Source organism: Harpia harpyja, chromosome 14 (assembly GCF_026419915.1).
Source record: "Harpia harpyja isolate bHarHar1 chromosome 14, bHarHar1 primary haplotype, whole genome shotgun sequence".
In the NCBI taxonomy this organism is placed as follows: Eukaryota; Metazoa; Chordata; class Aves; order Accipitriformes; family Accipitridae; genus Harpia; species Harpia harpyja.
Window position 1 is genome coordinate 6,658,756 of NC_068953.1, and position 21,874 is coordinate 6,680,629.

The window sequence follows — 21,874 nt, forward strand, 5'->3', positions numbered from 1 at the left end:
TGTCATGTTACTGTAGGATAACGCTAATGTGACTGTGGGCCATATGTAATGAGGTGGCTGGCTTCATCCAGCCCCTAAAGTGCTTCTTAGTCTGTGTATTGATGATCATAGACCATCTAGCTCTTCTAATGCATGGAGGACTATTAAAGAATTTCTGTATTAGCCTTTTATAAAAGGATACAAGCATGTGTAGGAGGTAAGTAAAACATGTCATGTTTTAATCCATTAGGAGTGACTGTGATTCTTAATTCAAAGCCTGGAGAAACGTAATTTACTTTAACAGTACTTTCTATTTCTATAGTATCTTTTACTCAAATGTCTCAAAATGTTTTCCACTAACCGTTATACAGAAATAAAGAGATGCTGCAGCTCAGTGTGTAGAAGCCTCTTTGGGTAGGTCAAAGACTGTTGACTCACAGCTCACTGCCAAATCAGAGTAGTAGGGCTTTGCACTACATTTCACAGAGATAATTGCCCAGACAAACTACAAAGCAATGAAAAAGCTGCCTTGAGGGTCTTGAGGCTTCCAGGTCCAAATCTTGTATTGTTCTTAATGCCGATTTATGTGAGGCAGGGCAGCTTACAGCTAGTTGACACTCAAAGTTGAAATAGTATAAATGATGCCAGTTTTATATTACATTAGTTAAACACAATGCAAAAGTCTGTGTTAGCATTTTAAGTGGATTCTGACCTCATTTATGTCAATTTGTGATTGAAATTGTGTTTACAATTGTGACACTAACCTGACTAGTACTGTACTAGTTCTGTTGACTGACTTCACACGATTTGATGGAACCTCTGGGTTTGCAAACAAGACTTTGACTTCTTTGGGAAGCAGTGCCAGGGAGAAGGGTAGGGGGTGTTAGATGATGAAGCAGCAGCTTCAATACGAAATGCCTGTTCAGAGTGATAATTGTCCTAAGGAAATAGGCCAGTGTATGTCCCTCTTGTCACTTAGTACTGTCAACCCCATTTCACCACAGCACTTGTGCACATGATGCCACACTAAATTCAAGAACGTGGCTGAATGCAGATGGAAGGAAAGTCATGCTATTGTTTGAGCAGGCATTTGGAGTTTAGGGTTTAATATTTTCCTTAGTTAGTCTGTCTTTAGCATTTCTTTGTTATTTTTTTTTAAACCTGGGTGGAATGAAAAGTTGTTCAGGGGAGAAGAGAAAGATTGGCACTTGAGATTGGAGGTGACAGGATTTCAGAATTGTTGTGCTTTTTGAGACAGTTAAAATTTGCTAAGCTGCTGGATCACCTTGACACTTACTCAAATTACAATAGTGTTATCTGTGGATTACCGCTGTGTTTAATAGCAACAGAATGGTTAATACCTAACATTTTAATGGGTACTTAGCCTCTGATCTGTGACAAGTCTATAATTGTGTACTGAAAATTATTTAAAGATGTACGATGAAAAGCAATTAGTGATCACTTTTAGGTTATTAACCTAATTTCCACAATGGAATGCCTAGTTTTGGGGGTTTTTGTTTGTTTTAATACTCAGTAATGTAGCTTGATGGTCCACAAAACCTTACATGTTTTTTTTACTCTTTGATGTAGAATAGCTACCAAAAAAATTAAAGGAAAGAAAATGTTGACGTCCTTATGTGGTAAAGATATAGTTTTCTAAATGCCAATCATGCCAAAGTGTCATTTTACTCATGCCAAATTCACCAAAAAATTTTGCAATTGTATGAATTAAATACCACCCAAAGGAGAAAATTTGTTATTTTACTATCAGCTATTTCTGGGGTAGGGGAGAGGGAAGGGTGTAGATCTCCTTTCAACTCAAATCCAGTCTGCTGTTATCCCTACAAAGACTGTTAGAATAAATATTGCCCTACAACTGCTAGGGTAAGTATTGAGAGTTACTGGATTGTCTCTGAAGAAAAGCATATTTTAAGAAGGCATGAACCCAAAATTGATTATTTTTGTTCAAGTAGTCTTCTGGTTTTTTGGGGGGTAAACAGACCTTACTTACTTCCTTAGTATCAGAGGTTGTTGTTTGTTTACTGTCCTGACATCTCCCACACACTCAGGCTGCTTTCTAATGGCAGAAAATAATGAAAAGAAATGGCAACTGTTTGTAAAGTAAATATTATCACCATTGGGTGAACCTGCTGATGGCATAGCCCCATATCTAACCAGATGAGCTGTGTAGCAATAGTACAAGTCCAGTGCCACATTCTTAATATCTACCTTGGATTGCAGTCGGGGAAATCACAGTTAAAGAAATCCTTGCTCACAAAGAAAGACTGTGATACAGATGGGTCGCAAAAAAACTTGTGTTTGTTCTGGAACCATATTCAGTACATATTTGAAGTCATCAGAATAATTCCTATCAGTTTAAATGTTTTAGAACGTGCCTACCGTAAGCTGCTATGAGAGCAGCATTTATCAGAATGTTGTGTTCTGCAGAGTTCTATGTCAGTCTTGTTAAATCTTGCTAATCTTCACTCATACAAGAAAACTCTTTGAGTTACATGGACTGCTTGCATTACTAAGAGTTATAGACTCAGGCTCCTTATGTATGATGATGTACCAGTAAGAAGACCATAAACATGCATGAATTTGAGAACCAGGAGGTAAAGGCAGGACATGGTCAAACATTGCAAAATAGGGATGCATACAGAAAGGATTTGACCTAAGGTCTGAAGGTCAGTAGAACAGTTTGAAGCAGGTGCAGCCATGGTTAAACTGTTTGTTCTCCAGCTAAATAATGGGGTCTCTCCAGTTCTTCAACAGAGATGATCTTCTGTATTTTGTACTGTTTCTAGCATATGACCTCTACAACTTTTTGGTGCTGCAAAAAGTACAAAAAAATAAATAAGAGCAGTCTTATCAACATATTGCTGCACAAAGTTGTGTTGGGGAAAAACCAAACAGATGTCACATACACAGTACCATAAGGATGTAAGAAAACACATGATTCCTTTTAGGTATGTGGCTGGATCAAGTCCAAGCATGTGTGGAAGGGTGGGGATCAGTTTGACTAACATAAAATAAGTTGGCATCTTCTGGTACTGAGCTTAGTTTCCTGTATAGCTCAGTGAAAACCTGGCATTGTAGCATGACAGTTGCAGTGAACCTGGCCTGGTATGAAGTTGAAAGCTGGATAAAGGACCCCGGTGTAAGATCCTTTCCATGCATCCAGTTTCGTCATCCAATTTTGACCCTAAGCATCTGTCTAACAGGGCTCAAAATCAAGTGTACAGAGTCAGTAGTATTGTTCATTGCATAATTTTATGGTCACCCAGCCAGACAGAATGGACTTTGATTTGTGTACATTATTCAGCAGTCCTCACTGATTTTCCCTGGTGGTTAGTGTAGAGTTTCATGAACAGCTAGGCAGGCATTTATGCAAAGGGGAGAACTAAAATGTGCAGAATTTGGTCAGTTTCTCCTGGCTACTACTGACAATTTTGGTGTCTATGAGACTAATTTCAAACGGTCTTCATTTTTTTCAGACACAAACAAAAGTTTGTTTGCTTTAGATTAATTTCAGTATTCCAAATATTTTTTAAAAAGCTGCTAGTCTCTTGACTAGTTTGCTTAACATTTGGGAGGTTATTTCAAGTGGACTTAAGAGTTTATAGAGTAGCTGAGATGTTATGCATAAAATTCAGTATATTTCAGTGGGAAGATCAAAGGGCTGGAAGAAACTTACATCCTACAAAGTCTGACTTCTCCCATCAGCGTCGTCACTGTCTTCTGCATGCCTTTCCACCCACTCCTTATCTACTTGTGCTCCTCACCACCCAGACACAAACCAGATCTGATCCTGCTGCCGTAGAGCCAAGTTATCCTGCTACTGTGTACTGTAGCTAGTATGACCTGCTGAGAGACAGAGCAGTCCGTATCTGCTTGGATATATATGCCATGTGTGACTTCAGGCAAATCATAGTAAAGGAAATGACAGGTCAGTTGCCAGCAGAATGTGGTTGATAATTTCCTTTCAGGACTGCACATACTTCGAAGGAGGCAGTATGGCTGGCCATGCCTTTTTCATCTGCACCTGCAATCCTTTCTGCATACATAAATCAAAATGCTTAAGGGGCGAAGGCTGAAATACAGGGAAGGAGGAGGGTACAGGACACAAGGACATGATTTTTGTTAGGTGCTATGTTTATGGAATAGATCTGTAGGTCTGCATATCCCACCGTTCTCTCTTCCCATCTACAGTGCTCAGCATATGCAGAAGACTCAGCAGGCATTTATTTGTGGATAATCAGGTATGGGATGTCTGTGTCTCCAGGGTATGTAGTTTGTTCTTCAGGCAGCTGCACAGCAGTGAATTTGCCAGAGTTATCCTGAATCATTCTTTGAAGCATTCACTGATCAAAATTGAATACAATAAGAATCTTAACTGAAAGAAACAAAGCTTCCCTGAATTGGTTTGAATTCAAGGACGTTTTCCTCCGTTTCTGATATTTTGAAAGCTGGTGTACTGGGGCTCTTGGACTTACTGCTGTTGGAGTGTATTACTTTGTACTATTGCACTGCAGTTGCATTTTTTAAGTTGAATATCTATACGTATCAATAGATGGACAACTGTTTAGCATTTTTATAAATTAAGTGATGTAGGCAATGAGTATTACTGATGGACAGGTTTTTCTGTACTGCTGTCATATTCAGTAGTTCACATGATAGTTGGTAGGCAGCTAGTCTTTATGGCTAAGCTACTGGAATGAGCCTATCTGCAGCTTGTCTGCAGAAGTTCTGCCCCATAGAGTGTGCAGAAGGCAGGGCTGTCACAGCTCCTAGGATTTCTTTTATTTTTTCAGTCAATGTCTTGGCCAAAGATGGAACACTGAACAATAAAAAGGGTTAGAAGAGAAGTAGATCTTTAGAATTCTTTAGAATAGAGGTAAATATAAATAAAATATTGATGAAGGTTGAGTAACAGGTGCAATGCTCTCTGGTTTTCAAAGGACACTGGAAACTACCAGGCATCTCTGCTTTAGATACGCCAGACTGATAAGAAGGGAAACATATACATTTAAAATCTACAACTTCCTTTCCAGTCCTGAGTTGGTTTTGCCCTCACTAAAAAAAAAATTCTTTCCTCTTGCTACAGGCAAGAATAAAAGACTGTCTGAAACTTCTGTGGATTTTGACTTGACAGATGAAAAGAAGGAAAGCTAGGAAATCCGTGATGAAATCTTTGCAGTGGCATATTTCTCCATACAGTTCCCCTGAACTAAATACATTTTTTAAATTCTTACCTTTGGTGTTTTTTTAATTTTTCTTTTATCTGTCTCCAAAGTCTCATCTCTCAAAAGACAGAGAGAGCAAGCTATGAACAACAGATCCCCAAATGAAGGTGATTTTTTTTCTACCTGGGATTTCTGCATCAATAATTTAGAAAGTTATTAAAATTCTAGAACAGCAAAATGAAGCAGGTACACGCATCACAGCCAGTGTGAAATATCTTCCATCTGAACCTCAAAACTGAATGAGAGAGAGGAAAGAAGCATATCCGTATCACTGCTTTTGACTAATGGCTAAAAAAGTGGCTGAGAAGGATGAATAGGGGACACCTTTGCAAGGACCAAGCAGCCAAGAAATTTAGTAGGGTTCAGAAGGATAAGCCGCTTGCTACAGTCACCCAAGGTAGACAGAGCTGCATCATTTCTAGCCAAGAATATTGTTAGTTGGAATAGGAATAACAGAATAGCAGCAGAGTGCCAGGATAACACTGCTGTCACAGGAATTGGTCCAGAGAGGGGGAAGGGTATGACTTCTTCCAGGATCAGCGCGTAAACATAACTACGGACAGATGGATGATAGAAGTAATCTCTGAGGGATATTCCACAGAACTGCAGGGAAGCAAAAATGGTGGGGGAAGCATGGAGAGTTATATGTCTCTTGTCAAGACTGGGATGACATGGCATGACATGGCATGACAAAGTGAAAAAAAAAAAGGTTCTTCCCCATGTTCACCTGCCAAGTGGGATAAATAAACAATGCTTCCAAATCAGTAAAATTTTTAGGGATATCTTGAAAATAGTCCAAAATAAACCAGTAAAAGCTCTACATTCAGGTATTTATATTACTGTCATCCCTGTAATATCTAAGCAGTAAGTAGGAATGTTGATATAATACATGGCTGGCAACTGAGATGAATAAGACATGTTCTTTCTTATCTGTATCATCTTATCCGTATCATCTTATCCTGGCAGCTGATCTGACTAGAATGATTTTTCCCTCTTGCTGCTCCTCAGTTCCTCCACTGCAGTTCAACTTCTCTGCAATTGTTTCCCATCTGTGATTTTAGAAGTCTGAAAAAAAGCTGCTTTTCTTCACTTTTTCCAGGTTTGGATAACCTTTCACCTTAACATTGATGGTTACTTAGGGTAAACAGGTAGTAGGAAATATATGTACTCTGTTTTATTCATAAAGCTTGACTCTTCATCATTTGGGTTACAGGGACGTAAGTGGATTGATGTGTCGATGAGACTATATTTTCTTCTCTACATTCCTAAGCTGCCTCTTGTGTTGTAAATTAAATTTACGCAAAGTTAGTTAATGCTGGTGATACACAATCTTCATATTTGTCTTGTGGCCAGTTGAGTACTAATGGGATCCTGAGCTGTGCACTGTTTTATTACATGATTTGGGGTTCATTAATGACGTAATGGGTAAGTATTAAGGCACTTTGCAACCTTGGATAGCTCTTTATGATGCAGGGTCGGAGTCTCTGCTTTTTGGGGACTCCAAGAATCATTTCTTGTTGGAAGTTGCTCTAACTTGTCCCAAATATCTCAGAAGCAAATATCCTTCTTTAGTCCTTTTTCTTGCCTGCAGAAATATACTTATTTTCCACAGTTTTTCCAGGAATGTGAGGGAAACATACATAAAAACCCTGTGTTGTTAACATGGGCCTTGGAATTTTTGATAGCCCATGGCATCTCATTTTTTGGTAGCACACAGAAACAAACCTGATGATCCTAACCCTTTTTGGCAGTTTAAAGGGAATTTAATTAGTTCATTGCTATTTAAGATTCTTCTATACTTGCCATGTATAGTAATGGGAATATGCATAAACTGGGCTCTTTTGAAAATCTGCATGATGTAGAAACATTATTTTGAGCAAGTCAAGATCTGCTTTAGTCTGAAACAATACTTTATGTTGAAAAACACATCACAATCTTGTTAACACCACTGAAAGTACTGCTACATACTGGAAGAAAGGCTGTCACTTACCAATTCAGAAAAATTAGCTACAAAGTTGTGGGGTTTTTTTCCCCTGTTCTGTTAAGAAATGTCTAGTAACCAAGAACCAGCTACTGCTAAGAAACTGGTAGACTGCAGTGGTGATGGTGAAGAGCAATTGCAATAAAGCCACATTATGATGGGTCAATTTTCTGTCATGATGTGACTGCCTGAAATGGATCCATATCTTGGCTTATCCTCTGATATTAGATTTCTTCTTGATGCTAGCAAAGCTGTTATTATATGGCCAGAAAAACATTTTTTGACTTCGTGATCTCAGAAAGCGCCAGGACATAAGGTTTAAGTGCTGAGGATTTAGGTAGTCCAGTGAGCTATGAGATGATCTGGATTAGTGCCCTGACTGTCAACCCCAGGATGACTGGAAATCTAGGTCTCTGAATCCAATTCAGTATAATCAAAATAATTTTGCCTCCCCTTTGCCATTAGCTTTTGAATGACTTTCTGTTGTTTGTTGCGATTGTTTTTGGTTATATGTAGCTATGTTAGCCAGGAGAAAATGACGCTTCCTGTCTCAGGAACGTGCATCATTTTGTGTTGACTGAAGTTAGAGTAATGTATGTACAAGACCTACAGTTTGCCATTCATAGTTCTGCTGAGTTTTCAAGGGAGATTGAAGGAAGCATTCTTCCCTCTTTTTCAGGTATGTCCCTTTGTTAAGATTGTGCAAAATTGCTCACAGTAGTATTGCTTAAGCATTATGCATTCTCTGCATATGATGTAGCTCTTTAGCACGTTTCCATATCATGTTCTAGACCACAAGTTTTTGTGTGCTGTAGAATTCCATGGGATTTGAGGCTGCTGTGTATTTTGTAGGATCAAGTACATAATATTGATGCCGTGCCATTAAACTTGAGGTTAATTGGAAGACCTTTATTTTTTCCCCTTGAGTTTGCCTAAGCAGTGATGAATACTTAAATTCTGGGCACAGCTCTCTCATGGGAAGGCTGCTGAAGAAATAATTTCTCTTTCCTAGAGCCAAAGATTTGGGAAAAGAAAAAAAGATCTGCCTGTGGCAGCCAACAGGACAGTCCCCAACTGTTTGTACTGTTACTGATTGGTAACTTTCTGTTTAGAGAGTACAGAGAACAACTAGGGTCAGAAACCCAATGAGATGTCAATATCATATGTGCTTCTGAGGAAGGAACTTAGTGGTTTCCTTTTAAAGGAAGCCCTATTAATTTAGTATTAATAATGTATTGAACTTTAAAGGCTCAAGGATATTGAGGCCATTTCTTTGAAGTTGCTGAGTGTCCCCAAACCGCATTGAAATTAATGGAAGTGGAGGGCATGCAGTGTGATGAAAAGTAAGAGCTATTCTGAAGTTAATATCACAAGATATCTTGCTGCTTCTTACTGCATTAATTTATAGAGCTCTTCAGACTTTATATCTAGACATGATTAAACAACTCATTGGAGAGGAACTACCCCATCTAACACAACACAGAGTAGGCTATTGTGTATGCTGACACTCCTATCAGAAACTCTGGAAAACATTGAGATAGCCAAATTGTATTAATGTGGTTTAGGACTCATGAAACCCTAAGCATGCCATCAATGACTGACATGAAAGGTGCTGGGTCTCTGGCATTACCCTTTGAATTTCTCACACTGCTTGCAATCAGTATTATGTTCTAATTGCTGCAATACAGCTATGTATTTTTCTCCTGCATTAATTTAATTGCTTTGATTTCTTGCAGTAGTTCAGCTTTGATGCAATTTTGACTCATGCCAAAGAAGGAAAAGAACTGTACCTCATTCAAAAGTAATGTGAATCCCATAGATATGTGTGGGGTCTGAGGAAGCAGAGACTAGCATCCCTAGCTGATAGTAATTTGTAGGTAGAACCTTCAGCATTCTTTCATATCAAAGAAAGCTGCTCAGCTTTCCCAGACAGCATAAAGAGCTATATAGAAGTTCCCTGTCAATTGTTTCAGAAATGAAATTTTGCTGAAGAAGAAATTACGAAAAAAGTATTATTCTGAAAACTGAAGCAAATAACATTAAGTGTAACACTGCCTTAGTATTCCAGCCATGTTAGCCAAAAAATGCTTGGAGAGGGTGAACATACTATCTTTTACATTATGTGGTCTAACTCTTGTACATGTATGTTAGTCACATTAAAAGGACAGCAGCTTTATAGGGACGTTTGATGTTCTACAAATTGAATTAGGAGCAGTATACAGAGTTTTCATTTTAAATTGGGTGCAGTGACAAAGTAATTCACCCTGCAGTGCAATCCATCATTTACATTGGTGTACTTAGATGCTCGGGAAGAGTGAGGCAAAATGGTTTTAACTTTTTCTGACTAAAAGCTTTAGATACAACCCATGGTTTTGTTCATTTATATTAGAACTTAAATAACAGTTGCATGATTGGGCATATATGCTTTATGTAAAAGTGCCTATTACAAGTTGGGACCCACCACCCAAACCCATGTATTTATACAGCTTCCTTTAACAACGTGATATAGCATGCAGTTACCTAGCATGTTCATCTCATGTTCTTCATAGACATTATTGGGAATGATTCCTGCTTACACATAAGCTTATTTAAACTGTTTTGACAGTATTCAGAGGTCAGAAAGCAAGGAGTTTGTTAACTAATTATATTTCTACCCTTTCTTGAGCAATGGGATGATAACTGATACTACAAGCCTGTTTTTACAGGTAGATAAATGGAAGTGCACAGTCATTTGCAAGATCAATAGCAGAGGAAGAAATGATGTTCAGGAGTCTTGCCTGCCAGTTCTGTGCAGTGGCCTATATAGTGGCCTATAGTCACTGGCTATCCCTTGCCTTTTCCCCTTTCCTTGCCTTTTAAGATTTGAAATTCTTTAGTGGAAAGGTTCACAAATAAGTTTGACTGGAAGGGATGAGAATAATATCTGCACAAGGTCCTTCTCTCTGCTGAATAGAGCTGAGCCTTACACACACTTTTTACTTCCTGCAATCTGAGCTATTGCTAGATACTACCAAAGTCTTGCAGAGTTCTGGTGAGAGAGTGCTGTAAGCAGAATGTGCGTCCTAATATGGGCTTAAGTACTTCTAAACATCTTAGTTTATGGTTCTTCAAGCAGTATTTAGTGACTCTGGACACTCGATGACTCTCATCAAAAGCCAACTACATAGGGACAGTGGATGCAGCAGTTAGCTATGTTGTAATGTTATGCCATATTGTCACTACTACCTGCATACATATGAGTCTGCTTGTATGAAATCTCACCCTTTGGCCTAGGTTTTTAACTGGAATCTTATCAGAAGACAAAATTACAATAAATAGAAAATACACAGAATAGTCAAGTCTGTGCCGTAGCAGATTTCCCATGATAGTGCCTTACTTTTTCCCCCAGATGTGATAAAAACAGGTCACGTCCATTTTGCTTGTGTTGAATACTGTTTGGAATTCACAGCAACAGTGGGAGCTTTTACACATGGGGATGGTGGAAGAAGGATTTATGGAATTGGAAAGTATTAACTTAATGAAAGAGCATTTGCATGTTTTGTGAGCAAATCATTATCCAAAAAAAAAAAAAAAAAAGAAATCTGGTGTAGCTGATGAAAGCATTTTATTTATTGATCCCTTTATAATCCTTTGTTTTCTTTTTTCCTCCCTCATCGTATGGTGATGCATACAATGTAGGCTGTAGTATTCATAAGCTGGCTAACATTTCTTGTCCTGTAACTATTCACTTATAAATGATGATTTATGTAGTGCCTGAAGTGTGTGTTGTTAGGTTCTTTTAATATAAAAAGGCTGCATAAAAACATCTTAAATAATAGCTGCAATTATGTACAACTTGTTTTAAACAAACCAAATGTTAATTATAGAGGGCTGAATCTTCAGCTAATTGCATCTGCTTAGTTCCCCTGCTGTCAGGTCCACTTTATACATGTGTATTCCATTTGCTTTAAGAGGCATTTGTTGGTGCGAGCCAAAAGCTGGTACTTGTATGACTGAAGATGTTGAAACTGATTTTTTAGGTTGAGTAAGTCTGTGTTCCCTCCGAAGTTTAGGCAACCCATCCTTGGGTTTAACAGTGTGGAAAATATCCATATAAATTGTAGTAATTAAAACTATTTAAAATAATTACAAAGTATATACATTACGCAAGATTCTGGAAATGGATTTTAGCAAAAAAGATTAAACTTTTTCTTAGAGCTTTTTTTTTTTTTCCTGCACTGTTCTCTGTAGGGCTAATTTTCTGTTAGAACACATGATCTTCTGAAACACTAGGGGAAAATTCTTTTAATTTTAATTTCTGCCATAAGGCGCAGCCATCTTGGATTATTTGTCAATGACTGAAGAAGATACCTTGAGAGTGATGAAGCTACTCAGAGTGAACTATGGAACTCTGAATGGAAAATCAAATAGTATTACATAGCTAAGCAATAGCTTATACTAGCTGGGAGAGAACCAGGATAAGGCCTATAAAGCCAATAGTCTGTGGGGGACAAAGGGTGGATATAAGTAAAGATTGCACCAGCATGTAATACCTTATAAATATATCTTTCATTTTCAGCGTTCACCATTGTAATAGCAGATTTGAGGATTTATTTTTCTTGTAGTAGACACTATGCCATTTTTCTGTGAGTTTCGTATCAAAGTATTAGCAACGAATTAATGCCTTGCACTAAGTTCATTATGAAACTAATGGCTCATAGTTGCAGCTGGCTTTCTTTTTAATCTCATAACTATGCAGAAGGGGTAACAGTGATAAAAACATTATCATGTATTTAATGCCAGGGCAATACTAGCCAGGTTATCACAAGCAAGACTCTTAGGATGTAAGTTAAGTAGGGATAAGCATGCAGAGTGATTAATATAGCAATCGGAAGACCTCAGATCAATAAAACTCAGATGAAAAAAAGATTTTTTTCCGAATTGCTGTGAGCCTGATTCTCCACAGTCTAGCATTTTTCGTCTGCGTGAAATGGCAGTAAAGTGAATGGAGGATTCTGATCTGGCAGGATTCTGCTCTTGGCTTATGCTCAGATGTGAATGACATAAATGATGGCATCGGATACTAGCCTTTCTATCTTTTATTTAAGTATAGAAAGTAATTAATTGTAGAATGACTTTTTTATGTCTTGCAAATAAACATATTTACTGATGGGTATTTTGTATTAATTACAGCATTTTATATTATGCCAGCATTAGCATTCCAACAAGATGAAGACCTCTTTGCGCTGCAAATTGCATGCAGATATTTCAGCATCTGCATCATGGTACCTGGTATCTGATACAGTGTTATCTGATGGTTTTAAAATAGTTTTACTGACTGAACAACAGCTTCTCTTTGAAACATAAGCCTACTCATTTTAACCTCTAAGCTAGATATAGTCAGTTAACTGCTGACTTTATGGGGCATTGGCATCTTTTGCTCTTTGCATTTACTGTACATTTTTATGATCCTGTACAATGCTGTTTCCCTATATGTGGAAGTCGCTAGGAAACAAAAATGCACAACATCTTGCAGAACTTAGCCTGTAATTTTATGCTCCACAATGAGACATACCTACAATAATCTGAGAAAATGAAAGCAACACATGTCATATCAGCTCCAAATAAATATCCTGTCTCTTCTACAGCAGCTGCATTGAAAGGGATCTGACATAATGGTGTTATATCAGCAGAGCTACTAATCTCAGATACTAGCAATTTCAGTACCGAGGGAGAGAATGCTGTAGCAAATGGAGGTCATTCAATATCCTCTAGCACTTTGGACAAACGTGGCATTTTGGACTGTCCCTACTAATGGCAGAATACAGTGCTGATGCTAAAAATTGCTGTTGCAGAGCTACTTGTGCAGGTAATCTGCTCCTAACAGCAAAGTGTCTGTTCAGATGGGCCTGTTTATTTTGATGCCTTGCAGAAGCAACAATGTTTCTTGGAACCAAAAGGCATACTCTTGGTTTTAGTGGTAAAAGCAGAAATCTCTGAGGTATCAGAAATGAAATATTTTTTTTAGATATTTAACCCTCTTTAGGGATTTACAGAATTGCTTTCTAGACCTTTTGTCTCCTCAGTATCTTACGTGACAGGTCATACCAAAAAAAGGAGCTGCCATGGAGGAGCTGCAGTGTTCTGGTAGGAACATAGGAGTATCAGAATCCACACAGTAAGCACACATGTCCCTTTTTATGGTCCTCAAGTGGAAGAACTGTAATGAGATGTATAATAGTTTTACTTTAACTGAAATAAGAAGGATGCTGAGAGAATTTTGCTATTTTCAGTGTCATGAGGTGGGACATATGAAGAATCCTTTTCCTTGGCAACAATTCCTGAGCCATAAGGTTGAACCTGTTTACCCAGGCACAATGCCATTCTGTCAGATGGGCATTGATACACCAATTGTAGAGACCCTGTGTTGTGTGTGCATCAGGTGTAAGTGTCCCAGATAGGATTCCCAGCAAGGATTGTCCATATGTCTGTTCATTCTAATTTTGTATTCCCTTGTTCCATTACTAATCCAGGTATGGGTCTGATTATGTTTCAAAAATAGAGAACAGCTTTTTTCTCCTTTAATAAGACCTCTTGCCCACTTGCGTAATGTAGATTGGAGTAATGGTTTAGGAAAAGTTTTTGGAAGACAAACTTTCCTCCCTGGCCTTACAGACCCCCTCCTTCTACATTCAGAGAAATGAGAGCTTTATAAATATTCTTCCTTTCTAAGCAAAGTCCCTGTAGGATCCATCAGAGTAAATCTTTGGCATCAAGCTAGATTTTATATGCACAGCAGAGTGGAAATCTGTGTTCAGTGACTCTCTGCACTATTTTGCAGGATATTTTGCCTGAACTGGTATAAAAAGGTGAGGTTTCAGGGTTCAGGAAAGAGCATGGCACTGGGGATTGTGTCCCTAGCTGCTCTCTCACGACAACCACCTGCCTTTCCTCTTGATTTCCTCAGTGGCCTCAGTTTTCTGTAAATCAGCAGTAGTCCCAGCATTGCTCTTGCCCTATCTTAGATATTTTATATGGCTATAGTACAACATCTTATTTTGCTTATTGTACTCCTTTTTATGTGTTTCATTTTCATGTGTATTGAAGAGGTAAGGATCTGATATCTGTGGAATGTGCAGAGTGATGCCAGGTCATGCTCTTCTCTGATAGCTGAAGCAACTGCACAGGCATTGTACTTTATTTAGTACAAAGCTTTGATAATCTAATTTGCTTGCTCATCTCATGCATTCTGTTCTATACTAATGCAGCAGATCTGAAAAAATATGACAAAAATCTTAGTTTTCCTGATATTCCTTTTTGAATTAGCTTTACTAAGTGTTGGGGCAACACACTGAAGCAGAGCTGCAGAGCCAGCATCTTGTGATTTTGGTTTAATTTAAATTCTGAATAATGGATTGTATTTTTCTTCTGAACCTGGCATGTATCATTTAGATTGGCCACAGAGTGGGCAAAAGCAATACATTTTTCGATTGTGCATGTTTCTATGAATGTTGACAGTAAGCAGTTGAATTTGAAAATACCCATCCTCCCTGAAGTCTTCTTAACTTGCCTCTATCTACATACGTTCTTTTTTCACCGACTTTTAAATTGCAGCTGCCTCTGGTTGGCTGAACCAGCTTTAGGTGTCTATATTACTACAAGGTGCACTTTAATGCAATGTAATTTTCTGGGAAATTTTTAGGAGAAGAATGATTGCTGTGCTTTGTTGGGACTCACTTATTAGTATCCTCTCCTTTTGCTGAAGTCTTTAAGGACATCCTGAAATCTTTAAGGACTTCTGTTGCAGAGCATAGAGGCCTAAAAGCAACCTGCATAAACCAGTGTTGAGATCCAAAAAATTGCAGTTCAGACTGGATATGGATATTTTGCTGCTCAGATATTTAGATTGTGGGTTGGGATTTGCCATTTTCCAAATGTTTGTATAGTGCAGTCCAGCACAACAAAGCCATACACAGTTTGAGTTCTCTAGGCAATGATATGAAAGCTAAAATAATGAAGATAATGTCATCTGCAAACTGTAAAGTGTGCACAGTGGAATAGTCCTTTCAGTTTAACGTGTCACCATTCAGTTAATGGAACGAGCATCAGTACTGCAAGGAGAAATTTGCATCCATACATACCCCATTCCACTGGTGTGTCTGGATTTCTGGAAAAGCAGAGTGTTGGTCCTTCTGTCAGTATGTTTAATTAACTTCAGCTTTACTTTTGTTTCTGCAATTTACAGTCAGTTAAATCATAAATATTGTTTTGTAACTGATAGAACAGTATGTAATGGTCCTCATCTTGTATCCTTTTTAGTCTGAATGTCACATCCTTTTTGTAATTTTTAATGACAACAACAATTTTTATTACATTGCTGGAACTTTTCCCAGGGTAATTGTGTCTTTTGTGTATAATATGTGATCTAGAAATGAAACTGCAGCAGAAAGCTGGTAAATCCAGCATCTTCTGTAGCTGCATATTTATGTTAAAAAATTCTTGGACCTAGTGCAAGAGTTTGAAAGTATCTTATAAAACAGAACCAACCCCAGATTTAAGTTAATGATACACAAGGTAGCTGAGCTTTCTGTAGCTCAGTGAGAATTGCTCTAAATATGAAAATATCAAGCAAAATACAAGTGAAGGCAGAATATATTTGCGTATCAGCTCTGATCTGCTATCTTATGGAAATCAACTGCATGTTTGTCTTGCTGTGTGTCTGTATGCCCTTTGAAAGTATTTCCAATTAACAGAGATGTTACATTTTGACCACAAAATTTGCTCCAGTTCTGATTTCCTTCAAGACAAAGAGAAATAATGACCTTATGAGCAGCAAACTGATTGATCAAGACCTTTCTGCTCTTAGCTTTTCAGGAATTTAGAGATGTCATTTAAGCAACAGTCTTCATCAGGGGCAAACCTTATCCAAATCTTAGACTTTTATTGTTACAGCCTTCAGAGTATTGGTCAAAGAAACCTTTCATCGTGTAACTGTACTGTGCTATCAAATGCAGCCGTAATAGAGTTGCATGTCACATACGCGGAACAGAAGCAAGTATCTTGCCTAGCTACCAGGATGACTGCGGTGGGGAATAAGTAGCAAGTGCTATATTGCAGACAGAGAAGATAGCAGAAAATATTTCTATTCCTGCCTCAACATTATAGCATAAGCCAATATTTGGGAAGCTATGGGCTATGCATTTCTGTTCCGGTTTTGGAACTCAGAGGGATGAGAGGAGAAGCAGTTATAGACACAGCTATTACCTGTTGTTCATTCTGTCACTTCTTCCCATTCAAAGTGAGACATTGTTGGAGAACTTAGGAAAGGAAGGGGAGAAACTGCTTTTCAGTCCACCAACTTGGACTCAAATATTGGCTACTGTGTATGAGCGCACTCTTTCTCTGCATTTTTATCCCATAATGAATTTATGGGTGGCACAGAAACCATCAACAGTGCTGCAGATCCTGATTTTCTACCTGAATTTTTAAGTTGTGATCAGTTCTTCAGAAGCTGAGTATGTTTTACTGAATGAGAAACAGGGACAAGGTCCTCTAAGATACAGATGGATAGCATAATTCAATAAATTGAATAAACATCACTTGGGAACTTGAGGAATGGCTCTTCTGTAGAAGATGATATGCTGTTTAGAGTTTCCAAAGCTTATATAATTAAATATTTCCTATGCCTTGCATAATTTTATGGTTTCTTTGATTATTTCTTTCTAGCTCAACAAAATTCACCAAAAATCCATGAAGGCTGGTGGGCTTATAAGGAGGTGGTCCAGGGAAGCTTTGTTCCAGGTAAGTGTAATTTAAAAATCTTATTTTTTATTAAAGATTCTTTTCACTGGAATTAATATAGTTGGGTTTGGGGGAGATTTTTTGGTTTTAGTTTTTTTATCCATCGCAAAGATTTGAAGTACACAAGTACTCAGCATCACATTATAGTGAAGCATAGCAAGGTTTTTGTCAATACATTGTCCAAAGACCGTGGCTGTTTTCTGAGAAACAAATTGCTTTGATGACATTCCTGGTTTCTCTCAGTAAAAGTAACATGATGCTACTTTGTGAATGTGTGTGTTCTGTGTATAGAAAAGAGAAAGGGAGGACTGAAAAGCAGTATTGTTAACTGGTTGAACTTACTTATCTGATGCAGCACTTCTAGATAATGCCATTTTTACAAATTTAAGAGTGTATTAGGAAAGGAACCTAATCAAAACATGAACCTAACATGCAAGCTTCACTGATTTTTGTTTTGGAAACAAGAAACAGTGAGTGAAAAAAGATGAAATCCTAACTTGGCTTCAGTAAGATTTAGTAAATGGTAAATAATTAGTAGGCATCTAAAGGGATCTAAATAAGCAACAGCAGCTGAATTTGATAGGCAAAAGTGAAATTCTGGCTAGCAATGGCCTGGCATTGGTCAGTATTGGTAGAACTCCTCCAAAACATGTGTATTGCTATATACTCCTTAAGTATTGCGTGGTCTGAGTAGGCCTTAGCTTGTTCTTTTTAGCTGTGGATCTGTAATACATTTCAGGATTCAAGCTGCCTGAGACACTAGTAGTTCTTAGACTGACAATTTTTTATTTTGTTTTTGACCTACATTTAACACCTGATCTTTTTGTGCTCCCTTTCTCTAAATTATTTTATTCTTTCTTTCAAACAGAATTATTTTGTTGAGTCTTCACTGTTCCATTTGAGTAGATGTTTCCACTTAGAAGAGGAGTCAGGAAACTTTAGCAGCCTCCATTTTTTGTTCAGTTGTGGAGCTGATTTGACAGTACATTCCTCATTCAGGATACACAGAAACATTCAGTGATTATTTTGTTCAGTGTGTTTTCAGTACAGTTGAGATGAATATGCATTAATTTATGTATATTAGCTAAAATAGTGCTTCAAGTTCTATCATAAATGTACCATGAAAATTGCTACATGATTTTTATTTCCTCAAAGTACTAGAAAATATTACTTGGCTGTTGTGTGAGCTATTCCTAAGAATCTGTAGATTTGATCTATCATCAGATATTCTCACTGTTGTGACAACAGTTACAATCTGACAGTCATTCGAAATACCCAAAATGCTGATTATCTTGATAGGAATACTAGTGCAAATGAGATGAAGTATTTCAACCCACAAGTTCCTGGCACTGAAATTCTTGTGAAAAGCACATATGAAAATCAACATCTACAAACCTGGAGCTTAATTACATATTGATGTAGCATAAAGTAGCTTTTCAGATTTACTTGAGATTGGTTTGGACTGTCAAAGATGCTGCAGTGTATTGTTATGCATGTTTAGTTCCTAATGTTGATAGCAAGGGAAGAAACCTGGAGAACATAATCACCTGCTTTCAAGAAATTTCAGCTTTCCTGATTTGCATGACCCAGGTAGATGCCCAGTAGAAGATGAATGAAAAATATATTTTCTAAACAGACCTTCTAATTATTTCAGCTTAAAGTTATTGAGAAAAATAATTTAATTGTCAGCATATAAAGAAACATATGTGATCAGGGAATGCTTGTGGTATTCTAGTTGTAATAGCGTGAGAAATTTCTACTTGGGAACACCCTTAGAAGATTAGGGAGGAAACAGTCATGACTCAAACTTTCAAGAAGGAGGACCTTTTAGACTAGTATGGAGAGAGACCTCCTTTCTGAGAGAACCCCATATTACCCCTACATGTTGAATATTGGACTAACCTCGCACACATCCTCAAGAATTGGCCCAGAAGGACAATTAGGAACAACTCACTGAACCAGCCATGAAGAGAGCAAGGGTAATTTGGGGTCACCTTTCTTGCAGACTGTCATGTTTCTTTCAAATTCAACTCTGCAACCTTTAAGCCTCAGCAGAGGAGAGAAATCCCATGAATTTTTACAGAACAAACAACTAATTTTTTTCAGCAGCACCCAGATTTTGGAGTCTTTGAAAACCATATTTAAAGCATTTCAAGGATGCATTTTATGGTTATGATCTCAGACTGACACATCACAAAGGATATGTTAGTGCATATTAAGTTTATCCATAATGTTAGCAGTCACATATCAGATCTCACATGAGATGCTAATTAGCACTTGAGAGGTGATAGCTGCAAGGCAGTCTGAGCTATAGCTGAAGTTGCTGACTGATGTGCACTGAAGCCAACAGCTATAGCCATCTGCTAAGATGTTTCTTTTCCACAGCTGTTTGTCCTGTCCCAGGGCTGGAATTTACCACCCCCAAAGATATTAGAAAGGAATATTTGTCCAAGACTCTGTCACTGCAGTTCAAAACTGGCATCTAAGCTAATATGATTGACATGAGTACAGCTCTTTAGCTGCTTAGGGGAGCAACCACAAGTGTAGAGATGACTAATTGGGGGTAACAGCATTGTAAAACACTCCAGGATGAGTTGCTAGAGTTTGTCTGTCACAGCTTTGGCTGTGTGAATACTTTTCGCCTACTTCAAAGCAAAGTCACTGTCTTTCTTTGAACTATCACTTCTTCTTTCATGTATAGTTGTGTAAGAATGCATTTAGGAGTGTATCACAGTATGCCTAGGTTAGAATATGCCATTTGTAAGTTTTTCTACTTAATACTCTGTTTTGGATGCATTTAAGTCAAGTCCTAACAAATGCTGTGGATCCTGTGCAAATTTGTCTTTGAGTAGTTCTTAAAATCAAACCATACTTCACTACATTCTCCAAATCCCAGACTCCCTCTATTCTGGGACAGATTTTTAGAAAAATTCTTTTAAGTCCCCTTCTAATATAATATGTTCATCTGGACACAGTTTTTTTCCACTGTAAACCAGTGGCTTACAATCACTGATGTGTATCTCGCATGTAGGAGAGGATATAGGCAGAGATGAGGTACAAGACCCGTCACACTCTCTTTCCCAACTTCCCTTCTTGCACTGCTCAACAGAGAAGAGAGCAATCACGACTGACAACTTCTCTTATTACAGTAACTGTGGCTCAGGTCTTTCTTAGTGCCAAGCCTTGCACATGAGGGTGCAGAGTTATCAAGTGCAGGAAGGAAGGTGCATCAATGGCTGGATCTGCGTATATACTACTGATGCATAAAACACTCTCCCATCTCTCACCTTTTCTAAAAGCAAAGAATTGCTTTTATGATTTAAATCATGTAGCCAAACAAAATAGAAAGTAAGTAGTGCTTTAAAATGTTAATTGAATGCAAATTAGGTTCCAAATCAAATTTCAGGAAATGTTCAAGGATGAAGGATGAATACTTTTCTTTATGCACAGTGATTTGCATAATAAACAAATAATCTATAATATTACATACTTTCACCACATAAACTTTTTCTGGTATGGAATATCAAAGTAGTTCATGATGGGTTAAAACACATTTAAATAATCTTTTTCATATCTTTTGTTTGGCTGAGTTTTGCTGTGACTATGAATATGTTGTGTCACTGAAGTAGTGCATTTTCAGGGTGGCAAAGGCAATAATATTTCAAACTATTCTGTACCATTTCTTTTACTTTAAATAGATGTGCATAACCTTTGATACTCTTGTGTGTCTGATTGTATTGATTCTCTTCATACTGCTCCTTGTTTTTTCATAGCATCATAAAAGTGGGCTTTGGTAAGCATAAAATACAAAGGTGGTTAAATCTAATTTGTGATCACAGAATTCACTTGCCAGAACTCCATCCTGTTACTGAAATTTTGGACTACATGTTAATACAAGGGCATAAGTGTTTCTCGCCCAGGGAAGACACTGTTTTCATGACCCTCACTGAATTATACCAAGTCTAAAGTTACTTTACAAGGTGATAGTGCTAATCTTAGCTAAGAGGAGGAAGTCCATCTCTACCACATAATGAGTGAACTTTGCTGAAGGAGCAGATAATGTTCTTCTCTTCCCTTATGATAAAGGTTGTAAAACAACTTTAATTCCAGATAAAGGTCTACATCCACTGTGATTCATTATTGGCTACAGATCACCAAATCAGAGGCTACCTGTTTCCTGGAGATTCTGAGAAATCCCATGTTCGTAGGTCCTTTCACAACTCATTTTACTATAAAAGGGAAAAGACTGCTAGAGATTGATAACGCTGCTCCTGCCTTTTGCAAGGATCATGTTGATGGGATTATGCCCCAACATAGACCAGCTGGCAAAGCTACACTGACTCAAAAAGAACACTGGGGCAGTGTTTGTGAAGCACTGAGAAACTCCCCCCAAGGAGGAAATGCATGAATTTGGTAATGATTTACAAGGAAAAAGAAGGAAGCAATTGACAATCTTGGGCATGAGTGCCAAAACCTGATTTTAAAATTCCTGCTATCACCATGTGCTTTTGTTATGGCCCACACAGGCAGTTCAAGTGTCCCTAGTTTCTTCTGTGCAGGCTTTAAGATTTCTTTCATTACAACTTTAAGGTTTCTTTTAAACTACAAATGTCTTTATGTACATGTCCAAAAATAACCTTTGATGGGCAGAACCCATCTGTAAGAACCATGAACTATTTGTCCATGGCCTGAAACTGAGAGATACAAAACTTCAAACCCAAACACATCTTAAACTTTCTGAAAAGCTTGTGTGTTATGCCATCCTCCAATCGCATAGGGGTCTATTTCATACATTGAGACTAGTGATCGCTTAGTTTGGCTGCCTGAATAATACAAAACATAAACCTGCTAATTGCTACTCCTGCATTGCTCACTTTTGTACTAACTA

The 21,874-nt window shown here is 37.8% G+C and overlaps 1 protein-coding gene across 3 annotated transcripts in view; it reads left to right on the plus strand.

The window, feature by feature from the left end:
- CA10 (carbonic anhydrase 10) overlaps positions 1–21,874 on the plus strand; it is a 213,580-nt gene that overhangs the window by 22,664 nt on the left and 169,042 nt on the right. For all 3 annotated transcript variants that reach the window (XM_052808292.1, XM_052808290.1, XM_052808291.1), the window contains one exon: positions 16,912–16,986. In XM_052808292.1, the coding sequence (XP_052664252.1) occupies positions 16,912–16,986 (75 nt within the window). The remainder of the gene's footprint in view (positions 1–16,911; positions 16,987–21,874) is intronic.